This window comes from Miniopterus schreibersii, assembly GCF_964146895.1.
Source record: "Miniopterus schreibersii genome assembly, chromosome: 11".
In the NCBI taxonomy this organism is placed as follows: domain Eukaryota; kingdom Metazoa; phylum Chordata; class Mammalia; order Chiroptera; family Miniopteridae; genus Miniopterus; species Miniopterus schreibersii.
In genome coordinates, this window is record NC_138111.1 from 22113715 (window position 1) to 22135878 (window position 22164).

At 41.3% G+C, this 22164-nt stretch overlaps 1 protein-coding gene across 2 annotated transcripts in view; it reads left to right on the plus strand.

Moving 5' to 3' along the window:
- GRIN3A (glutamate ionotropic receptor NMDA type subunit 3A) overlaps positions 1-22164 on the plus strand; it is a 125924-nt gene that overhangs the window by 33667 nt on the left and 70093 nt on the right. For both annotated transcript variants that reach the window (XM_081151830.1, XM_081151831.1), the window contains exon 2: positions 10862-11466. In XM_081151830.1, coding sequence (XP_081007956.1) covers positions 10862-11466 — 605 coding nt within the window. The remainder of the gene's footprint in view (positions 1-10861; positions 11467-22164) is intronic.

A 22164-nucleotide genomic window follows, 5' to 3' on the forward strand; every position in this document is an offset into this window, starting at 1 on the left:
CAAGAGTGGCTATAACAGTAATTTGAATACTTTGACAAGTTTTAACTCCCTGACTTCTGATGCATATAAGTGTGTTGGTTCATTCAAATATTACTTAATTTGACTGAAACTTGGGTGGTGATATAGGAGCTAAAATCATTCTTAATGCAACATCTTCTGAAAGTTCTGAAAATGCAACAAATAATCTTGTCCTCATTAATGTGAAGATGAAAAATTGGCATACAGTTTGAAAACTATATTTAACTTTATGCTCTACTCCAGAAAGGCCTCCTTTACCTCTACCTAGGTTACTGATCCTGCCCCCCCCCTTACTGTCTGGAAAACAGATATTCAGATGCATTGTCTTTCATTTTTATAGTGCTCTCTGCCACTTACTGCTTACTATACGCTGGGGCTTTAGTATATGTGCTGCCGAAGCGAGCACGATATGCTGGCGCTTTATATACATTATGTTCTTCAATCCTCACAAACCTTGCAAGGCCGCTAGTATTTTCATTGCAGAGAAGAGGAAAATGAAGCTCCATGAGGCTAAATGATTTTCACAGAGCCTGTCACACCCAACTGATAAATGGCAGAACCACACTTCAAAGATCTGAGTCCACCTAGAGCCACTGGGTGGGCTCTGGGTGGGAATTGCAATGACCTTCTCAACCCCAGACCAAGGTTTTGGACTTCGTTGCTTGCTGATAGTCTTTCCTGATATCAAATGCCCGCATCTCCAATGACTATCTGTCCCTGCTCCACCCTTCCCATTGTCGGGCCATTTTGTCTGAGCTGACTCTCTTCTCAATACCATATGACTGCATATCTTCTGTAGCCACAGCCCTTGATCAAAGCCCTCTCTTTCCCAGGTTGACCAGCGATGGTTTTCATCCCCAGAGGTTGGTATATACCATCCCCCGGGTAGGTATATTTTCTATGAGTGGGCTGGGAGAACCGGGCTCGGAGAATGAGTGGCAGCCGAAGGCTTTCAAGGTTGCCAAGGGTCAGCCGAGAGAAAGTATAACCATCCACAACAAAAGGCAGAAGTGAGGTGGAATAGAGATGAACTAGTTGAGTGTCAATAATTAGATGGAACCAGAATGGGAAAAATGCGTGATCAAAAGCTCAGTGCAGGAAGCTTGAGTGATCGCCACAGTTTTTGGAAAGAGGCCTAGGGAGAAGAGAGATTGAACTGGTTCAAAGGGAACCGCATGGGTGCTTCTGCTGTTTCTTCTGCCTGAAGACATGCAACTTTGCATCCATGGCCTGGCTGGTAATAGGCTTTCAACACATGTTTTGTTGGATGAATAAATCAGCCTTTGTTTTTTTGAAGACAGTGTTAGGCCTGCCAACACTCCCTCCTTTGCCTGGTCCAGTCTCCCACTGCCTGCTCTATTCCAGGAGACGAGACCAGCCTTCCCGATATTGCTGCAGTGAAGTAGACCACACCCAGCATGATTGGCAATATTATGCCAACTACACCGTGCGTCCACAATGCTGCCTCCTGAAGCATTCACTGTACTACTCTGTTATGTGTGTGTGTGTATATATATATATATACACACATATATATATAATCACTCAAAATCCTAAGGGATATGTCCTAAGATCTTTGTTGACACCCCCATCCATATTGGTTGAACGCCATTATGGATTGTAGTTTCAACAATGAAATTCAGTAGCATCTAAATGAAAAATTGAAGTGAGTTTTTCCAAACTTTCTTATTCTACCAAATACAAAACACAAAATGGGTGTCTCTAATTGTACAACTGAATTTCTTTATTAAATTAAATTGCTGTTAAGGAAGAAATGTGAGTCTTATGATTTTATAAGAGTTGCTACAAATAAACGAAGGAAAAGGCTGGGAAGCCAGGTGTGTGCTGGGCGGCAGGCTGAGCCCCTCACTGACTCCCGTGTGCCAGCCACACAAGGCACGTCACTCTAACGCATGTCAGGGCACATCTTAAAAGTGACTTGATCCATGGGCCTTTAGGATTACTTGCAAATGATTGGAACTATAAATATTAAGTCTACAAAGGTCAAGGCTCTCCCTCACACGTTGCCCTTATCAGGTGGAGGAAGCGGTACGGAGTACTGGCCAAAAGCACGGCTCTCAAGTCCTGTATATTTGGGTTTGGGATCCAGGATCCTTTTCTTAGTAACTGCAACCTTGGGGAAATTATTCTTTCTCGGCCTCATTTTGGTCATCTGTTAAAGGAGGCTGATCGTTGTAGTCAGCTCATGAGGCCATTGTGAGGATAATATAAGGCACTATGCATAAAGCACGAGGGACATGGTAGGTATTATTAGCTTTTCATTTGTATTATTAGAACACAATTTCTGGGCAAGGTCTATGCATTATATTTGCCTGAATCCTTAATGCAACCCTAAAAACAATTTATTTAAAAGCCTGGGCTTCTAAAGGAATAAGCATTAATTTTCAAAAAAAAAGACTTTTCTATAACATAGGTCAAATGAGGTGTGAGATGAGAAACAGAAAACCTCCTGCAGCCTCTGGCTGAGCAGAAGCGATAGCAGCACAGAAAGCCGGCTCTGGGCCCCTTAAACACTGTAGTAACCCGCAGACTTTCGAAAGGAATGTGATTTCGTCTCTGTTAAAAGGAGTGGAAATATTATGTTCACTTGAGCTTTCTGAGCTTTGGCCTAGAAGGCAAAACTGAATGGGTTTGCTTGCCAGGAAAGAGCTGAGAGAATTTCATCTTTTCTCCATTCTTAAAGCAAACCTGGTTTCATTACCTCTTTTCGTCTGCCAAGGGACTTTCTCAAAGCTCTCTGGCAAGCTCTTCACTGCAGCCAGTCCTGTTTTTGAAACTTTTACTGATCCAGAAAATAGCTTAATCTGTGCTCTCAGGGACAACAAAGATTGATGGGGATCTCCAGCCGTTGGCATGAAACATTCCTTAACTTGTAAAGTGCCACTAGATCTAGTCAACAAAGAAAGAGACTTTTCTGGGGGTGAGGGGGTGGCAGAGGGAACGATGCTGTAAATATAATTTCTCCCAAGTGAACTGTCTCACCCAGCCTAAGACAGAGCGGCTGTTTTCCTGGTAAAGAATTCATGTAATTGGTATCTGTAAAAGACACCAATTTCAGGGACCATTGTTTGAAAAGTGACAAGAGAAAAGAAACAACAGCAGAGAGAAAAGTGTCCCACAGTCAGTCACTTTACAAGCACTTCCAACGCAACAACCTAACTCCAGCAGATTGTAGCAGCCACCACGACCACAACCGACCCTCCCTGTGCAAGGCACCAGGCACTGTCCCTGCGTTATCTCCTCCTCACAGTTAATTCTTAAAGTGAATCTGTAAAGGAAGAGGCAGTGTTGTCCTCGTTTTGGAGATGTAGAATTTATGATTCTGAAATACTAAAAGACCACATGGCTCCTAAATGATGGAGCCAGAATGTAAGCGTATGTTGCCTTAACTACCAAGCCCTAACCACTGTACTCACTGCCTCCCAGAAGAGGAGAGAACAGCTCAGCTTGATTACCTTACCATCAGCAAAGACAGCTTAGGACGTAAGAACGTTGTAGAAGCTATGAAAGAAGACAATGCAGAATTAAACAGAAGGAATATAGAAGTAGGTGGTGGCTCCAACCACTTATCTAGGACTAGACAGATAGTGCCTAGCTGAAGAAGAATGGACGATCCAAATGAGACCATATTTTTAGTGAATATGTATGCTTTTATAAATCATTCGATGGTTATCTACATAGAGTGAATAATCGTTTTTATATACACTGTTTATTTTTATAAAGTCCCAATTAGAGAATGCCCGTATAGTGCAAACACTTGCATCCACTTACCCCTACTAATCATAATTATTTAACTTTTTCTGGAACTTTCTTCCCTCTTTCTCAGTTTTGCTACATCCTATTACATTTGCACTAATTTCCATAATTTATAATTATATTAAGTGTCTATTTGTCTCCTTACTCCAATCGTGTCTTCTACGTTCATGTATCTGGAATGGGGTTCAGAAGTGCGTCCTTTGCTGTTTACAGCAGGAAAATCAAGGATGGGGTCAAAGGATGATGGGTATTTTCTGATTTTTGCAAATTTCCACATGGCGGATAAATATCTGGAGGGATATGTCAGTGGCAGAGCTCCCCCCTGAGGAGCGAGAGGTCCCAGCCCAGGGTTCCAGTGCCGGGAAGAGAAGTCCTCATAACTTCTGGATATAAAAACCAGAGGGGATTGTAGCTGAGTGAGGTGAAGGTCTGCTGGAGCCCCAGACAGTTCCTCTTAAAGGGCCCACATATGGACTTACTTGAACTCAGTCCCTCTGAATTCCAGCACTGAGGCAGCAGCTCAAAAGGCACCAGGGACATATGAGGAGGAACTGAAGTGTCTGGCATCAAGATGAGAGCTGGAGGGGCAGCTTTCTCTCAGAGAGAAGGGCTGGCAGAGACCATTGTTTCTTTGATGAGCCCTCCCCCCACAGAGTCCTCAGGCAGGTGCCATTAATGAGTCTCCATCAACCTGGCTATCACTGCTCACCCTGCCCTAATGATTTCCTGAGACCCTGCCCCACCCAACTTGTGGGCCCACCCAAGCTGTTTCCAGTGACTTTTCCGTAGGAATGGAAAAGTCTTGGCTCATGCTTTAGAATTTCCTAAAATCTCTCAAACAAGCAACATTTGTCCTCAGAGTGCTCTGTACCTCTTGCTAAGTGGCCCCAGGCTCAGCATTAGCAGCAGCTGGCCTTGGTTCACAGCTCAGCCTCTCCTGGGCACCTCCAAGCCCAGCACAAGTAGCTACAATCTGCAGATCGCTTTTACTTTGTAGCTTATGCCAGGTGGCCTGGGCAGAACACAGGTGGTGACTGACCTTGGCTGACACCTCTGGGGAGGCCCCAGAGCCAGCGCACCTGGTGGACAGCTTCAGACCACATCGAAGCATAACCCAACCACCTCCACAAGCAACACACTCAAAGGACAGACTCAGCAGGCACCAGAGCCCCACTGAATTAAATCCTGCTCTGTGGGTGGGCCCCTGCACAACTGATCCTCCACAGTGGTTGCAGGGAGTCCTGCAGCAGATCACTCTGGGGGAAAATCCCTCCCATTGACGTGTGAACAGCAATCAAGGTTCAGGTACAACTGAAGAGTGTACACAGCCCACACAGCAGTGTTGTACGTGGAGTGCCCAGCTTGGTGAACAGGGAGACTGTGCCACTGGACCCTACAGGATACCTACTACATTAGGCCACTCTTCCAAGCCTGGGAGATGTAGCAGCTCTACCTAATACATAGAAACAAACACAGGGAGGCTGCCAAAATGAGGAGACAAACATATCCCAAATAAAAGAACACAACAAAACTCCAGAAAATAAACAAAACAGAGACAAGCAACCTGCTAGACGCAGTTCAAAACAACAGTTATAAGGATGCTCAATGAACTTAGGGTAAGGGTAGATGAACTTAGAGAGAACTTCAGCATCATAAAAAAGGACATGGAAACCATAGAAGGAACCAGTCAGAAATGAAGGATGCACTAACTGAAAAGAAGAATAACATACAGAGAATCAACAGTAGAGTAGATGAAGCTGAGACTCAAAACAGGATTTGGAATATAAGGAAACAAAAAAACCCACAACAATCCAAACAGCAAAAAGAAAAAATAATCCAAAAAAGTGAGGATAGTGTAAAGAACCTCTGGGACAACTTCAGGTGTACCAACATTCATATCATGGGGTTACCCTAAGGAGAAGAAAGAGAGCAAGGAATTGAAAACCTAAAATAATGATGGAAAACTTCCCTAACCTGGTGAAGGAAATAGACATACAAGCCCAGAAAGCACAGAGAGTCCCAAACAAGATGAACCCAAAGAGGCCCACAGCAAGGCACATCATAATTAAAATGCAAAAAGTTAAAGACAAAGAGAAAATCTTAAAAGCAGCAAGAGAAAATCAGTTAGTTGCCTACAAGGGAACGCCCATAAGACTGTCAGCTGATTTTTCAACAGGAACTTTCCAGGCCAGAAGGGATTGGCAAGAAACATTCAAAGTGATGAAAAGCAAGGACCTACGACCTAGATTACTCTACCAAACAAAGCTACCATTTAAAATCGAAGGACATATAAAGAGCTTCCCAGACAAGAAGAAGCTAAAGGAGTTCACCACCACCAAAGCAGTATTCTATGAAATGTTAAAGGGTCTTCTTTAAGAAGAAGAAAAAGAAAACAAAGATTAAAAATATGAAAAATAAAATGGCAATAAATATCTGCCAACAATTGAATCTAAAAAACAAAAAACAAAGTAAACAAACAAGCAGAATAGAAACAGACTCATAGATACAGAGCACATTTTGATGGTTGCCAGAGGGGAGAGGGGGTTGTGGGGTTGGGTGAAAAAGGTGAAGGGATTTAAAAGTACAAATTGGTAGTAGCAGAATAGTCATGGGGATGTAAAGTACAGCGTAGGGAATATAGTCATTAATATTCTAATAACTATGTATGGTGTTAGATGGATACAAGATTTATTGGGATGATCACTTAGTAAGTTATATAATATCTAATCACTGGGGTGTACCCCTGAAACTAGTATAATACTGTATGTCAACTATAATTGAAAAATAAAAAATGATTTAAGAAAATAAATAAATGATATTATTTTTCCAAATAATCTACTTTCTCAACTTCCATACTCCTTTATAATTTTCAACATGTAATATATTAATATAGTGTAATATATTAATATAAGTCCATGTACTTCTTTATACAATGTGTGGCAAAAGTAGGTTTACAGCTGTAAGTATGTGAAACACTGAGTTTATTCTTGTATAATTATTTATTAATTATTGCATTATTTTCCATACGAACAACTGTAAACTTACTTTTACCCTACCCTGTATACATTAACATCTGTTCTACTTATTTACCTGTTAATCCTTTTGTTAGTACTTCCCTGTTTTAATTATTAATGTTTTATAGAAATTGCAAAGTCCCTCTATCATTTTTCTTTTTCCGAATTTTCTTACCGTCTTGCCTGACTTTTCTGTCTGTGGAATTTTAATATTTTATAAATCCCCTCCGACCCATAGCAGGTGAAGCAGTCTTCCCCTGCACCACTGAACGATTCTCTGATGCTTGCAATTCTCTGACCTTGGCAGCTGCACTGCCATCCTGGTGGCTCCTCTCTCTCTCCAACTCTGTACTTGACTTCAGATTTCATTCACGAGGGCATTTTAGCATGGCCATTCCCCAGCCACACTTCTTGCCCTGTACTTTTGGAAATTTCAGTCTCCAAAATTACTGTAGAAGCAGATGATGGTGGGAATAAAACCCTAAAATAATCAATGGAGTAGAGTGGTGTGTCAACTTAGGTAGAAATCAATATTAAATTCAAAGTGTAGGAAAATTACATTTGAAAAATCCCTGAAAATATCTATTTACTTTGGCATATATGGTTTTATGTGTTATACAACTACGTATAATTATATTTATATATTACAATGCATAAATATATATAATATACCATATATAATAATGAGAATTATCAGTACGTTTAGCTTTGTATTTTCTCTCTCCCTACTGCCTCCTACTGAGCCTGTTTATTTTAATTTATATAAATTGAAAGCCCTTATGAGGCATTTTTACCCTATTACATGGTTGAGAGAGGCTTTCTGAATTTGGGGGTTTGGGGTTGTTCTGTTATTGGATCTCTGATTTAGGAGGTAAACAATATGAAAATTGTTTTTTAAAAAACTCTACCTTCTTTCAGGCCATAAGTTTGCCCTGTGAAAACAGCAAACATAGTAAGACTTAGATTTTATTTTTGAATTTTGATAGGTCTTAATTAATGTTTATCCCCAAATTTGATGAACTTTTAGGGCTGAATAATAGTGTTATAAGTTTTCATATCTGTGTGTGTGTGCATGCTTTCATCATTAACTGGAGAGAAATTGGGAGATGCTGCTCAGGCTGCCATATCACTAAACATTTCTGAAATATTATTGGATAAATATTTGTTTGAAGAATTATGTTCCTTGAGCCTGTGGAAGGATTAACTTAGACATCTGGATTTGCATAATAGAATTGTTTATAGGGATGATTATAGTGATTATATGCATTAATTATAACCCATGGGAGTGGGGGCAGGGGTCTTCATTTTACTCCCACGTCACTCTCTCACGCCACATGCATTGGTTTCTCTGTCTAGTGCTAAATGCCCAACATGACCAGCTAATTTTGCTTCCCTACTTAGCAAGGGGAGAACATGTTTGTCCCTGTCTCCATTAGAACTTACTCCTCACATACTGATTTCATGAATCCCTCTGTGGGAAGTGAATGATGGGCCCTTGCTGCAACTCAGGACAAAATATTGGGTCTTAAAGTTGTGCTAGGAATGGTCTTCTTCTCAGTCTTTCAGTGAAGAGATTATGATCACAGCCCAGAACTTGAAGCCAAGAAAAAAAAAGAATCCTGTGTGACAAACGCTCTCGGGTTAACTAAGAATCGTGCTGGAGGAATTGGTTGAGACAGGGCCCTTGTCCTAAGGAAGCTTCCAGTCGAGCGTGGTAGATAAATACATAACCGAACAGCTACACTATGGTGTGAAGGTTTCTGTAATAAAGGGATGGACATGACCCCATGACACACACGTGAGATGATGAATTCTGCTTGGTCAGCAGTGAGAGGGACAAGCAAACAGAAACCCAGTCCCCCCACTGCAGGAAATCAACAGGGAAAAATACTGGGGGGGGGGGGGAGGCCAACGGCAGCAGCAACAGAAACAGTCAGAAATGTCACATTAAGCTAGTTTCTGGAAGTCTGCACGGAAAAGCTGGGTTTTGAAGGATGCAGATGCACTTGCAGGTGGCGAGATCAGCGTATCATATCTGTGTAGGCAGGAAAATGCTCGCTCCGGCGCGAGAAACACATTGTCCGCTCTGCCTTGTCTTGGTGTGCATATTTGGGGTATGGGAGGTTAGAGACTAGGAATGGCCTCCTAAGCCATACTGTCGGTTTTCAAATGTGTCCTGTGGGTGATTCAGGGGTTGTGGTGCAGAAGGATGCTATGGACACATTTATATTTTAGAAAGAAAACTGGCAACAGGGTAGGGAGCCGAGGCCAAGAGAACAGTTGGGAATAGCTTGTTTCTGCCAGCTAAATCTGGAGCTTGCCTATTGCTCTTTGCTTCTGGAAGAAGATGAAGGCAGAGAAAGAAATAAAGAAGGAAGGAAGCTAAAAGAGAACAGAGAAAGCTCTCTGGAGCAATTCCTCTGACTCAGCGGTGGGGGAGGAAGCAAAGCTTTCATTCCTCTCACCTCAGGGCCTTGCAGGCCTTCCCCAGCCTGGAACCCAGGAGCTGCCTACGGGATTGGGGCTCCTGGCTTTTGACACCTTTCTCATTTTTGCCTCTCGTATCTGATCTTGTCATTCAATTTTAATTTAAGGAAAAAAGCCTTTCCCCATCGCCCTTTCTACCATTGCCAACACTGGCTTCCAGTTTCGACACTACGCAAGGTCCTGAAGGGCTAATGCTGCCTCTCCCGGGGGAATGGAGCCTGCAGCTGATCCCCAATGCTCTGCTTTTATCATTACAAGCCCTGCGCAAAGCTTAATTTGGGAGGAGAGTCCAGTTTTCAGAATACATTAGAAGATTCCGTCCCACCCGCCCCCCTGACTGCCCTCACTCACTGCCTCTGGTCATGGTTCTTCTCCCATAAACCCATCTGGAACCCTCACTTATTCTAAACATATCAACATTCTTCCAGCCTTTAAAGAATTCAGAGATCGGCTCAAATCCTATTTCTTATTACTTTTTTTTTTTTTTTTTTTTTGTGGATGAGGGAAGGCCACACTTCCTTTTGTACAAGGGCTTGAAACTTTACTGAGAAAGTCCTCCTCGTTTCTCTACTGATATTCTTGACCCAAATGTTGGACACTTTCTCAAGAATAATCCAGTAGTGGAATAGCTCCCAGTGGGAACAGGCTTAGTTCCAGGTGGTCAATATTTATTGTGCACCCAACACACGTAAGGCATCGTGCTAAACGTTCTCAGGGTGTCAATAGGAAACGATAAATACATCAAGTTTATCTTGGGGAGATACAATTTAACAAATTTATCCATTTGAGGAATATTTCCACTTCATCTGGTAGGGGAGGACCATCTTTTGAGTCACAGGTCGCCAACGTCTCACTGAGTCCTCACATGGTAAAAAAAGGACAAGAGAGGTCTCTCGAACCCCTCAGGCCTTAATCTCATTCATGTGGGTTCCGTCCTCATGACCCGATCGCTTTCCAAAGGCCCCAGCCCCTCATACATCACCCTGGGCGTTAGTATTTCAGCCTATGAACTGGGAGGGACACAAGCGCTCAGACCGTAGCACCACGAATATTAGAAGTGCCTTCCTCAGGGGCTGGACGTTGAAACTATGATGCATCCATTCCCCACACCATCCTTATCTAAGTACCTGCTATTCATTGTAAAGGAAGCAAATGTCATTTCTTTCAACTCTTTCCGCTGAGAGGAAAGTTTAACAAACAGGTTAATAACAGTGATGGTGAGAAATGGGACGCATGAAGGGGTCAGCCTGCAAGGAAGTAGGCAAGCCTGGTAAAAATTTAAGACCAAATGTACGTATGGTTGTGTCACCCCAACATTTACACCGAGAACCATCCGCTGTCCAATACTCTTAGCAAAAATTATCAGGAAATGAGTTGTAGGGAATCAGTAATTCCCTTAGATGGGAAACACAGCTTTCCAATTTATGGGAATTTTATCCCAGACATTCATTTGGATGCAACAGGGCAAAAGGAAGGATTAAGCCTCATGAGAAAGCAAAAGTACCCTATGTTATAATCCTTGGCCAGTGCTTCCTAATTGTTCTTTTTCGTATCTTTAAATACAGAGTCCCCTTCACCTACAGCTGAGTTTAGAAAATTCATTAAGTTCTGACGCTGATGTCACTGTCTCAATCCTGACCATGAACAACTGGTACAATTTTAGCTTGTTGCTGTGCCAGGAAGACTGGAACATCACCGACTTCCTCCGCCTCACCCAGCACAATGCCAGGTTCCGCCTGGGCTCTGTCGTCAACATCACCGCCAACCTCTCCTCCCCCGAGGCCCTCGTCGGCTTCCTGCAGGCCCAGCTCGAGAGCGTGAGGAACAGCACGCCCACCATGGTGATGTTCGGCTGCGACATGGAGAGCGTCCGGCGGATTTTCGAGATTACCACCCAGTTTGGGGTGATGCCCCCCGAGCTTCGTTGGGTGCTGGGGGACTCACAGAACGTCGAGGAACTGAGGACGGAAGGTCTTCCCTTAGGGCTCATTGCTCACGGAAAAACGACACCGTCGGTCTTTGAATACTATGTGCAAGATGCCATGGAATTGGTCGCAAGAGCTGTCGCCACGGCCACCATGATCCAGCCAGAACTGGCTCTCATCCCCAGCACAGTGAACTGCATGGATGTGGAAACTGCGAATCTCACTTCGGGACAATATCTGTCAAGGTAGGATGCGAGGCCTGGGGTACGCCCCTCTCCCCAGGCTGGGGGAGGGAGTCAGGTTCCCGTCTGTCCCCTTGGCAAAAGTCTTGACTCTGAGGAACTTCAAACTCGAATAATATTTCTGAGAGGCTTTCTGGTTACATGAGGCCGGTGTTTCATGCTCTGTTGTCTGGAATTTGATCTGTAGGCGTTTAGGACGTGGTGTATCGTGGAGAACTCTCAGCCCTGCTTTTAGGCCCTGGCTTAGTCCCTCACTAGCCGTATGTTCTTGGCTAGTTATTCAGCAACTCTGAGCCTCAGCTTTCTGATTAGTAAACTGGGGTAATATTGAATAGCCTGATATTATGTTAAAGATACCATGAAATTATATATGAAAAGTACCTAACACTGTGCTCAGCTTGTAGTAGGTGCACAACACATGTTTCTACCCCTGCTCACACTTTTCCATATCAACAAACTTGGACAAATTTCTCTAAATCTATAGAGAGAGAAACATTAGTCATGCAGGAGATGGACTTTTCTCTCTCCTCCCAGGCGTTGGTGCTTAAGACAGTATAGAGTAGTGGTTAAAGGCATAGACCCTGGAGCCAGATTGAACTTGAATTTTGGCTCTGCCACTTACTACTTGCGTGACTTGGTCAAGTTTCCTAACTTTTCTGAGCCCTAGTTTCCTATATTATATATTCATTTACGTAATCAATAAATCCTACTACCCATGGAGACATTGTGATAGATACGTAGGTAGGTACATACATACATACATAGAAAGAATGAATTAAGAGTTCCTACAAGAGTATTATACATATATACACACACACATATATATGTAGATTTTTTAAAAATTTTGGTATCTTTCCAGTTCCTTAGTCTGGCTCAGAAACTAAAACGAAAATTCCCATTTACATGAAAGAATAACCCATTTTATAGAAATTGTTTTCATGATCCCCCAAAAGGAAAATATTCTTAAAGGATACTTCATAGTAACCTAGAAGTTTTTCTGAAAAGATCACCTATGGTCAGAGAGGCCAAATCAGAGAACTACTGCTCTTTCAGAGGTGAAGGCTTAGCTCTAGGCTAGGGCCCATTTTTCAGGCAATCCTCTTGGAACGGGGACATCTGACGATATTGAGGAACACAAAGTAACCTCATAGTGTCTTACCTTTTAGAAAGATACGATTATTTGATGAAAGTTCAGGAGAATCTAAGCATTTTACATTTAATTTTGCATGTGTGGATTGAGCACCTACTATGTGCAAGTTGCTAAATGCCATCTTATATGGCATAGTTTAAGCACAGCCTATATACTCCCTAAAGAAAGTTGTTAATAAAATAATTCAAAATTTACTTATTAGGAAGCTTTTAATAATAAAATTAGATGTTATACTGTAATCTTATCTTTCCTTTTTTTTTCTCCATATTGTATTTGAATTTCCACAAGATGTAATTCTGTGCATATTTTTATTTTATAGCTGCTGTTTAGATTTAATCTACTGTTTTTGAACTAGCACATAATTGAGGCTCAGGATTTTATCTAGGATAAGAAACATTCTCCTTCATAACAAAAATATAAGCAAAGTTTTAATTTATAATTCAGAATAGTCATTATTTTGAGAGGACAATCATAAACAGCAGGCAGCGAAAAACCACTGGTGAAAATACATTATGTTATTTAGCATCTTTCTGTCTCATGTAAAATGGAAACCGCAAGAAAAATGATTCTGTTTGGATCCTAAAAATGTTTAAAAAACTACAGGGAAATATATTTGTTGACATGGTTATAATATACATCTTACAGGTTCATTTTATCAAGATCATACTGATCTTTCTGGCTCCTCAAGTTTAATTTATATTAAGTTATGTGCCCCCTTCCACAAGGATCCCATGACACTTTGTACATGAAATTACGTACAGATCATCAGTATTTGCCAGTGTCTGACTTGTGAGCCAAAATATAAATTTTATTAAGTGGAAATATTATTATTCAGCTTAGTTTAATGCCTAGCATATAGTGGCCACTTAATAGGCATTTATTGAAATTGATATAGAAAGAAGGAAAGGAAATGTTTTATTATATTTACATCCTACATCAAATGTATCTGTAGAAGAAAAACAAATGGTGGAGAGATAAATAAAATTTTGTCTAAATTAAAAACATAGTTTTTTTAACTTACCTAGATACCATCTAGTTTTCTTCTGTACCTTTTTTTTTTTTTAATGAAGTGTCAGGTTAATGAATAATCTTTATTCTTGTGGCTCTTTCCACATGTTTATTCCACAAACTATAAAAGCTGTCAAAGAAGATTGTGGGGTTTGGAGCCAGGCAGCCATTCATAATGTGTAAGGCTCAGTGACAGTATCTTTACCTCCTTGGATGAGTGTGAGACTGAACTCCAAGAACTTCAGGAAATGTGCCCGGGACTCCCTAAATTCCCTGAGGACACCATCAAGGGGCAAGTGTCACGGTGTTCAGGATCAGGAGCGGGCCAAGGGAGGTGGGCAAGACCCTGGACAGTCTTCATAACGAATAACCGAGAAGCTGCCCTGCGCTGTCAAGCATCTGTGGGGTTTTCGTCACTCTTTTCTGTTGTGCAATGCGGCCTTTTCTAAAGCTCGTTATTCCCAGCCCACGGTCGCATCTGCACACCGTAGTTTTCTTAACCGTTCCTGAATTTTGTGCCGCTGACCCCACTTCCTCGCTGCGATACTGACGGTCACCGGGCTAATGAGCCCCGGGTGGCGGGGGCAGAGCCACGCAGGCTTCCATTTCTCACAGTTTTACATGTTAATGAAATCGCCCAAAGCATGGCTTTTCCAGCCTCGCCTTCCCGACCAGACCAGGACAATGGCTTCTGGTGGCGGATACAGCGACGTGGCTGCAGCTCTGGAGGGTTTTGTTCTCCCTGGGTCTCCGCAGCCAGAGCAGGTGTCGTCACAGCTCCCTGGAGCCGGGACCGTTTCATTCAACGGTAGCCCTTGGGAGCGATGACATCCGATGTGTGATTCGGCGTTGGCTTCATAAACACGTGTGTGTGGGTGTTTTGTGCAGCCAGTGTCTGATTATGTTGAATCTGGGTGAGGTACACCAAAGGAAGCCTTGCCTGCTGCATTTGAGCTGACAGCCTGGTGCGGGAGGTTGGACAGTAAGCAGTGTTCACAAAACAAAGGCCCGTGGGCTTCTTAGGACAGAGGTGTTTCCCGTACACAGAGAGGAAGTAATGAGCTCTTCCCTGAGACTGGGAGATGAGGGGGAAACGCGGGAACTGGATCTCGATGAGTGAATAGGAGTTTTCTGGTGTGGAGCAAATTCACAGGCAGTGGAAATTCACCAAGACCAGAAAGAGAAACTGAGTACAGACGGAGCATGCATTGCACAGGAAGAGCACTTGACGTGATTCTGGAAAAGCAGTTAATTTGATAGCATGCCACCCAGGGTTTTCACGCCAAGCTAAGGAGCTTGCATTTTATATGCATACTGGATATCACTTGAAAGGCAGAACATTAGCCATGACATATTATAAAATCATAATCCTGTAACAAATTAATCAAATACGGTAATACAGCATAAAAGCCCTGCAAGTCATTTTTAAAATCTATTAGGATATAAAATTTTTTATTTCTGAAAATTGGTTTTAAGCTTGCCCACGTTTACTCCTTTACTGCATTCTAAACACCAGCCTCCGGTGAAAATGAATGGGAGTTTGGGGACTCACCTGCTGATCCTAGGGTCAGGATTTGCTCATGTTTATCTGAAGGCCTTGGGTGCTAATGAATCTATTATTCCTGGGTTACTCACAGCCCGGTCCAAGGCATTTATCCTGTAAGAATTCCAAGAGTGTCCACAGTGATAGACACCTTATTCCCCTTGGCCTAAGAAGTCCTTAATCCTTTGGCTAATTAGTCATAGTCCTGATAGTTATCCTAGCTTCTAAGTAGGGTATAGAATCTTGCCTTTCTTCTTTCAACAGCTTCTACAGTTCAGTTCTGCATCAAGTAGTCAGTGGTTAATTCATTTATTCATTCACAAACATTTGTTGACAGTTACAAATATTAGGCTAGGCCCTTGGCTAATGCAGTAGACACAAAAAACAGAAGACAGAGGCTCTGCTCTCAGGAAGCTTACAACCCTCTTTTTCTATTCTCCAACCAGGAGAGGCTATGCTCCCCCTATTACCTATATTTTTTATCCGTTTTCTTTGACTTAGCTGCCTGGTTAGTATCCTTCATTGGGACAGCACCCATTCTACAGTGATTATCCTTTGGCATTAGCTGGCATTGTTAGGCCCCCTCTTCAGTTGTCCTTGAAAAATAGTCCAACATACTAGAGCCTTTCCCCTCCAAGCTATGTTCATTTTTATGCTTACATGGTCAAGCAGCACCAAGATTCACTGGCCTTTCATTAACAGTAAATGTTGCTTTGTTTATTGATTCTGCATATAAATTCAGAACCTATTATGTGCCAGGCCCTAGGAAGCTTCAGAAAAAAAGAACCGAAACAAATATCCATTCAAAAATCCCAAGGTGTAACTTGATGATGGTCCCCATTTCATTCCTGGATATTGGAAGAGTTCCAGAAGAACGTGAGGCTGTGTGATATGATTCTAACTTGGGGTATTTCCAACCGCCTTTACAATAATTTGCTGGCATCATGACCCTGGCAGAGTTTTCTAATCTCTGTGAAACTCTAATTTCCTGAACTATAAGGATTCCTACTTTGAAAAGTTAAGTGGTATGCCTAAGGTCATTCAGCGAGTACGGTCAAAGGGGAGATTTAAATCAGTTAATCTAAATCCAAGTTCCAGGCTCTTTCAGAATTAATATAAACTTTCCTTAATTGGGATCTCATTAATTTATATCATTTCAGCCAAAAGCTATATACATCAGGAGGCAGGAGTACCCATGTATAGGCATTCTTGTCCTAAGGCCCTCTATCAAGCCAAACTAGTTAGCCTATATGTTCATCAGGCACTGAAAAGAAATGCAGTTTCACTGAACATGGGAGCCAGGGACTGAGTGCTGGTAGCGCTGGTTCCCTGGATCCCCAAGGAGAACCCATTGCTGTGGGATGACCTGCTTTGTCCAGCTGTTACTTCTACATTAGCTTCTCTGCTAGGGCTGCCAAGGAGTCAGTATCTCTCAAAAACACATGTGTTGGTATTATGTATCTTAGGGACCAGCCCTTAAGGTCTGTGTTTCCAGATATTTCAATAGGAATTCCTGTCATTGGGCTAATTTGGCTTAAATCCTTTGAATTCCCCCTTCCTTCTCTGTCACTTAAGTCATGTCAAGAGCTGAGTCTGAAATTTTCTCTAATTCATGGGGGCCTCAAGTGAGCAGCAATGGAGAATGTGTATTTCCTCAGGACCCTATTTTGGTGACTACAGCAATTTGCTTAATCTAGCATCCAGCAGGTATTAAACTGGAATGTTTCCAAATTATGAGAGCTTCCAAGCTTTTATTTGCCTGAGAGGTCATTGTGTTCTCTGTTGACTTTTTTACGTTGTACGCATCTACTATAAAACTTGGAAATGTGTCGGAAAGAGGTATGAAGATACAGAGGGCAATACTGCAGCTCTGCTCTGAACTTCAGATCTATCTCTTGGCTCATTTCGCTCTGCAGACCCTGTAACCCTCAGATGGACACTTGGCTGGTAAATATTGCATAATGTCCCGTTGCCAGGGTTATGCTAAGGGAAGAGATATCAGCACCTGGACTAGTGCTGGGGCCAAATCCAGAGAGCTAGAATGAATTAAGTTGGAGTATTCCACAGAGCAGCCAGGAGCGAGCTGTCCAAGGGGTGGGCACAGCCCATAATTGTGTGGAAGAGTCAAGGTTCATACCTTGGGAAAGGAAACCAACCTAAGCGCATGGAACAGATCTAACCACCATGTGGCAGATAACAGAAAACAAATGCCAGCTTGCCTGTTGTGCGACATGAAAGCAGGAGAGAGAGAACGTGGTATCCATGTGTCTGATTTCTAGACATAGTGACCCCCTCACACACACCAACAGTGACACAGCCCAAAATTTATATTAAACTCTGACCCAATCACATAGATTAGTATTTTTCTCCTCTTGGGGAAAAAAGTCAAGCAAAACAGGAGCTCTCCTACCCCTTCGTTTCACTTGCAAGTAACTGAATTTTGCAGATATTGGCAAAACGTAGATCCAAATGATTCATATATATGTACATGTGTACATTTAATATGTTATTAAATTACTGTTGTCCATTAGCCCATAAAAATCTATTTTAAAAGATGAGCTTTGTAAGTTGCTTTAAAGGATCAAGCAATCAATGATCATAATATATGGGGCCCTTTGCTCTGAAGACTGAAATTTAGCAATTTCTAATTCCTATTCAATTCTTTATCAGAGAGATTTCCCAATGAACTAAATTCTATTATCAATACTATCTATTCATTATTTAGGGGGAAATGAATTGGAATTTTAATGCTTGGAACAATCTATGAATTGCAAATACAAATACTTGCAGGCTGACAGAGGCAAAGTGATGAAGAGGCCTCTTTAAGAGCTGCATGTCTGATTTGTACAGAGGCGTGTTTAATTGCATCTTCCCCACATGCATTCCCGAGCACTTAGTCTGGCCAGGTGCTGTGTGTTGTCTAAGATCCAAAGATGACTCAGTGAGATGGGTGCTTAGATGACCGTCCCTTTCAGCTCAACAGCCTGCAGTGTCAGGAGGCACAGCAGTGGGAAAGGGAGGGTCTGTTCATCCCGAACAGCAACTCTGTGGAAGGGGCTGTTCTCAGAACGTGGACAATCTCAAAATCCATGCCTTGGAGCATCTAATAGTCTAAAAAGTCAAAGATGGATTTAATCAGCTACCAAATACTTACACACAAGGATATTAGCAGGATTCAAGGAGACAGTTGAGTCATTTTACACTTAGCTCAAGAAATCATCTACAGTTCACGTTTAATTTGGAGAGCTGCCCCATGTATGGAAAACAAAATCAAAGCGATGGCCTCGGACAGAGCTGGACCATCGGTGAGCTCTGTGGCTGAGAGAGCACATTTACGTTATCCTAGGAGGGAGGCAGATGCCACGGGGTCTGCTTCAGTGAAAGATGCTGCAGAGTAAAAACTGAGCTAGTAACAGCTTGTCATACAAATAGACAAAGGTTCTCCAGGGCCGTAAAAAAAGGAAAGATGGCAAAAAAGACATTTTTAAAAATGAAGGGAAATAAATACATGGATCTTGGAGGGTAGTGGGAGGGGGCCTAGAGTGGCAACAACAAAGAATGCTTAACTTAGAGATGTTCAGTAGCTGATTTAAGACAAAACTCTCTTCCTGACAGGACGGAATATTGGTATTTCCTTTGTACAAAGTCCACCAAAGGGAAGAGTAGGAGGGAGGGGAAGAGAGGAGAAAATAAAAGTCAGAAAAATAAAATATGAGAAAGAACATTAAAGGAGTAATGAGATGACCATCTATTAACCCACATGCCAGAAGCTGTGAGAGTATTGGAGGAAGGGGAAATAATCTCCAGCCTAAGGAAGAGACACAAAATGAGAATAATTCAGGGAGTAAGAGGGATTGGGGAAAAGTCTTGAGGAACTAAGAAAAATCACAGATTAAAATACAAACAAAATATAAATAGCTAATAATGCAGACAAGTGGAGGTCTATGGAGGTTGTGAAAGATCATAATTGGGTGTAAGTTTCCTGAAAGAGATGAGATTATCCAAAGAGGATAGTTGGGGCTCCTCAATGATAAAGAACAGAAAGCAATGACATAAGTGTGAGCTTGTGGCAAATGCAATAGTGTAGAACTGTGGAGGATATGAGGTTTTGATTGGAAGATTTGTTACATGATTGTAGGTATGAATCATGAGAAGAAAAGGTAGGATTTCTGAGCACCTACTGATCTCTTCCCAACTCTCCTTCTGTCTTCCCAGAAAAGGAAGAATGGGAAACTTTGGGAAAATTCCTTAGTTTTATACAGAAAGGGCTTTATTGAGCTTTTCTACTACAGTAGAAAAAATAGATCTGGAGCTAAATGAAACGTTACCAAGAAATACATATTTAGAGTCAGTGCCTAGGAGCAAGTAGACCTGACAAGAGTTATGTGGTGCTGATGGGAGGGGAGTTGGGGAGAATGTCACTGACAACACATAGCCAAAGATTTCTAATCAGGCAAAGGCAACACAATTAAGTTCTCACAGGCCAAAAAAATTTTATAGAGCATTATGGAAGATAAACAAATCTCTCATTCTTCAGGGGAAAATATTAAAAATGATGAGATGTTCATGGGAAAAGGAAATCAGCTCATTTTATAGGATATAAGAGAATGAGAATACCGATTTTTTTAATGATACAAAGAAAGTTTCCAACGGGAAAGATAAATTTTAAGGCATTACAGGGCAGAATAGATATTCTCGTGTTCAGATGTGATTAATGGAAGGCAAAAATATGGGAAAAGAGCAAAGATAGGAGGGCAATTTAATAAGAAATAAAAAACAAATGAGAGAAGCAGATATACAGAGACAAGTTGGTGAGTAAAAAAAGATTAAAGTAGAAATAAATATACGGCCTGTAAACAGCTGGGCATGGAAGAAGACACATGAAAATGCTAATAAATTTAAAAGCACAAAGGTGGATTCAGATGTCTCCAAAATGAGCACTGTAAACAATGGAATTATTATAGAACTTGTTCAAAAGCAAGAAAAGATACAAATATAAAAACACAATATTAGTAAAACTTTACTTACTGAATAAAACAGAAGAAAAATCAGGAAGCAATAGGTCTTAACCCTTTGCGGTCGTATGTCTGCTCTCAGCCACCTCAGCAAGGAACTGTACGAATCTTAACTCTATTCATTCATGTATCAGTTCATAATTTCTCTGAAAGCTCTTAAGTGTCTAAGCGACCTTGTCATGAACCAAAACATTGCCCTGACATTGCATGTTATGTATCACTGCTCTTTCCATGGAAATTAATTCCGACCAGTATGACACCCATGTCCAAATTTAATACGACCGCAAAGAGTTAAAATCTTTAAGAACATGACATTTGTAGTCAGATATTTTTATTTAACTTTAATAAATTTTAGCAAATTTAGAGTTGGGAACATATCCATAGATGTTCAGATATCAGTAAACTTTAGTAAAATTTAATTTGAGTAAATGTAGTGACTAGTAAATTTTAGCAAGTTTTTAAAAGTAAAAATAGTGCCTGATAATGTAATTAATCAGATAAATGAAGGGAAACACTGCAGTTCATGTTTTATTATTAAAGAATATCTGAACACAAATATGTCTTCATTTTTTAAAAAAAAAACACACAACACTAGAAGAGAGAAGTGGGAAGAGACCTAGAAAGAAGGGATTAAAACAAAAAACAATTATTTGAGAAATCCTTAAATTAGTATAAGTGATATATGTAGTTCTATAGCAACTAATTCTTAGATAAGTATCATTTGCCAAAATTGACTCAGAGAAATGGAAAACTTAATAGAAAAGATCGAAAACGGTGATTAAAGAATTACAATTTTTAAAAAGTGCCAGGAGGTCCAGATAGTCTTACAATTGACTCCTGCATACCCAATGGGAAAACAAAACACTAAACATTTCAGTTGATATTGATCTAAAACATTTCTTATGGAAGCTCTTTGTTTTCTATACTTTAAGAGTACCTTTGGTCCTACTTTGAAGTTAATACAGTAAAACTTCTCTCAAATGAATTATCTGGGGAGAGTATAATGAGATCTAGAATTTATGTTCTAATTGCCCAAAATTGAGGTAAAGCAATCAGAACAGAACTTCCACAAACCCACCTGTTCATGTGCACCCATCTGATTGCCTCTGGGCCCCATATTCTCTCTGCCTTCTCTGTACCCACACAGAGCATCACCCCCACTTGCATCTTAGGGCACAATCCCTTTTTCCCTCAAGGGCATCATCCCAGGAATTCTTTCTCTTCTCTCCTAGTTCAACAGTTTTCCTATTTTAACTGGATCATTCCCATCAGCACGACCCTCTAAAGAAAGCCCCTACTTTCTCTCTCTGCATTCTCCCTCGAAGCACTAGGCTCCAACACTTCGCTGAACTTACTCTAGTGAAGCCGCTCATGGCCTACACATTTCTAAAGGCCATGGTCAGTTCTCAGCCCTCATGGTATTTGATGGGTTAGACACATACGACACAGTTGATCCCTGCCCCTCTTTGAAACAACTTTTGTACTTGGCTTCTAGAACACAGCTGTCTCAAAAACATTTTTTACATAGTTTGCAAAGTGCAAATTTTATTTCAGCTCTTAGACAAAACAACACCTATGCTAAACTATAGTTCAGGTATACATCTTTTTTTTATCAGTAAACCTCCCAAGATACCACTCTGCTCCACAGAATGAAGCTCATTAGTTAATTTGCAGTGGGGTAACTTACTACTTTAGTAAAACTTGCCAATTATGACACTACCCTGTGCATTTGGACCTCTTAAAACCACTGCTTTTCTTTTTGAAACTATATATCTTGGATTATGCCATCTTCTTTCCATTTCTGCTATTGTAGCCCTTGTTGCCTTAAGCCCCTGTGAGAAGAGCAGAGAGGAAGAGGGGAAGGAGTGTCATTCCTCACTTCTGAAACTGCTCAGCCCCCTGCTCCTTCCAGCCATTTCCTATACAGCTAGGGGGAAAAAGTCTTTCCAATATCAAATCTGAGGATCATGTCCTTCCCCAGATAA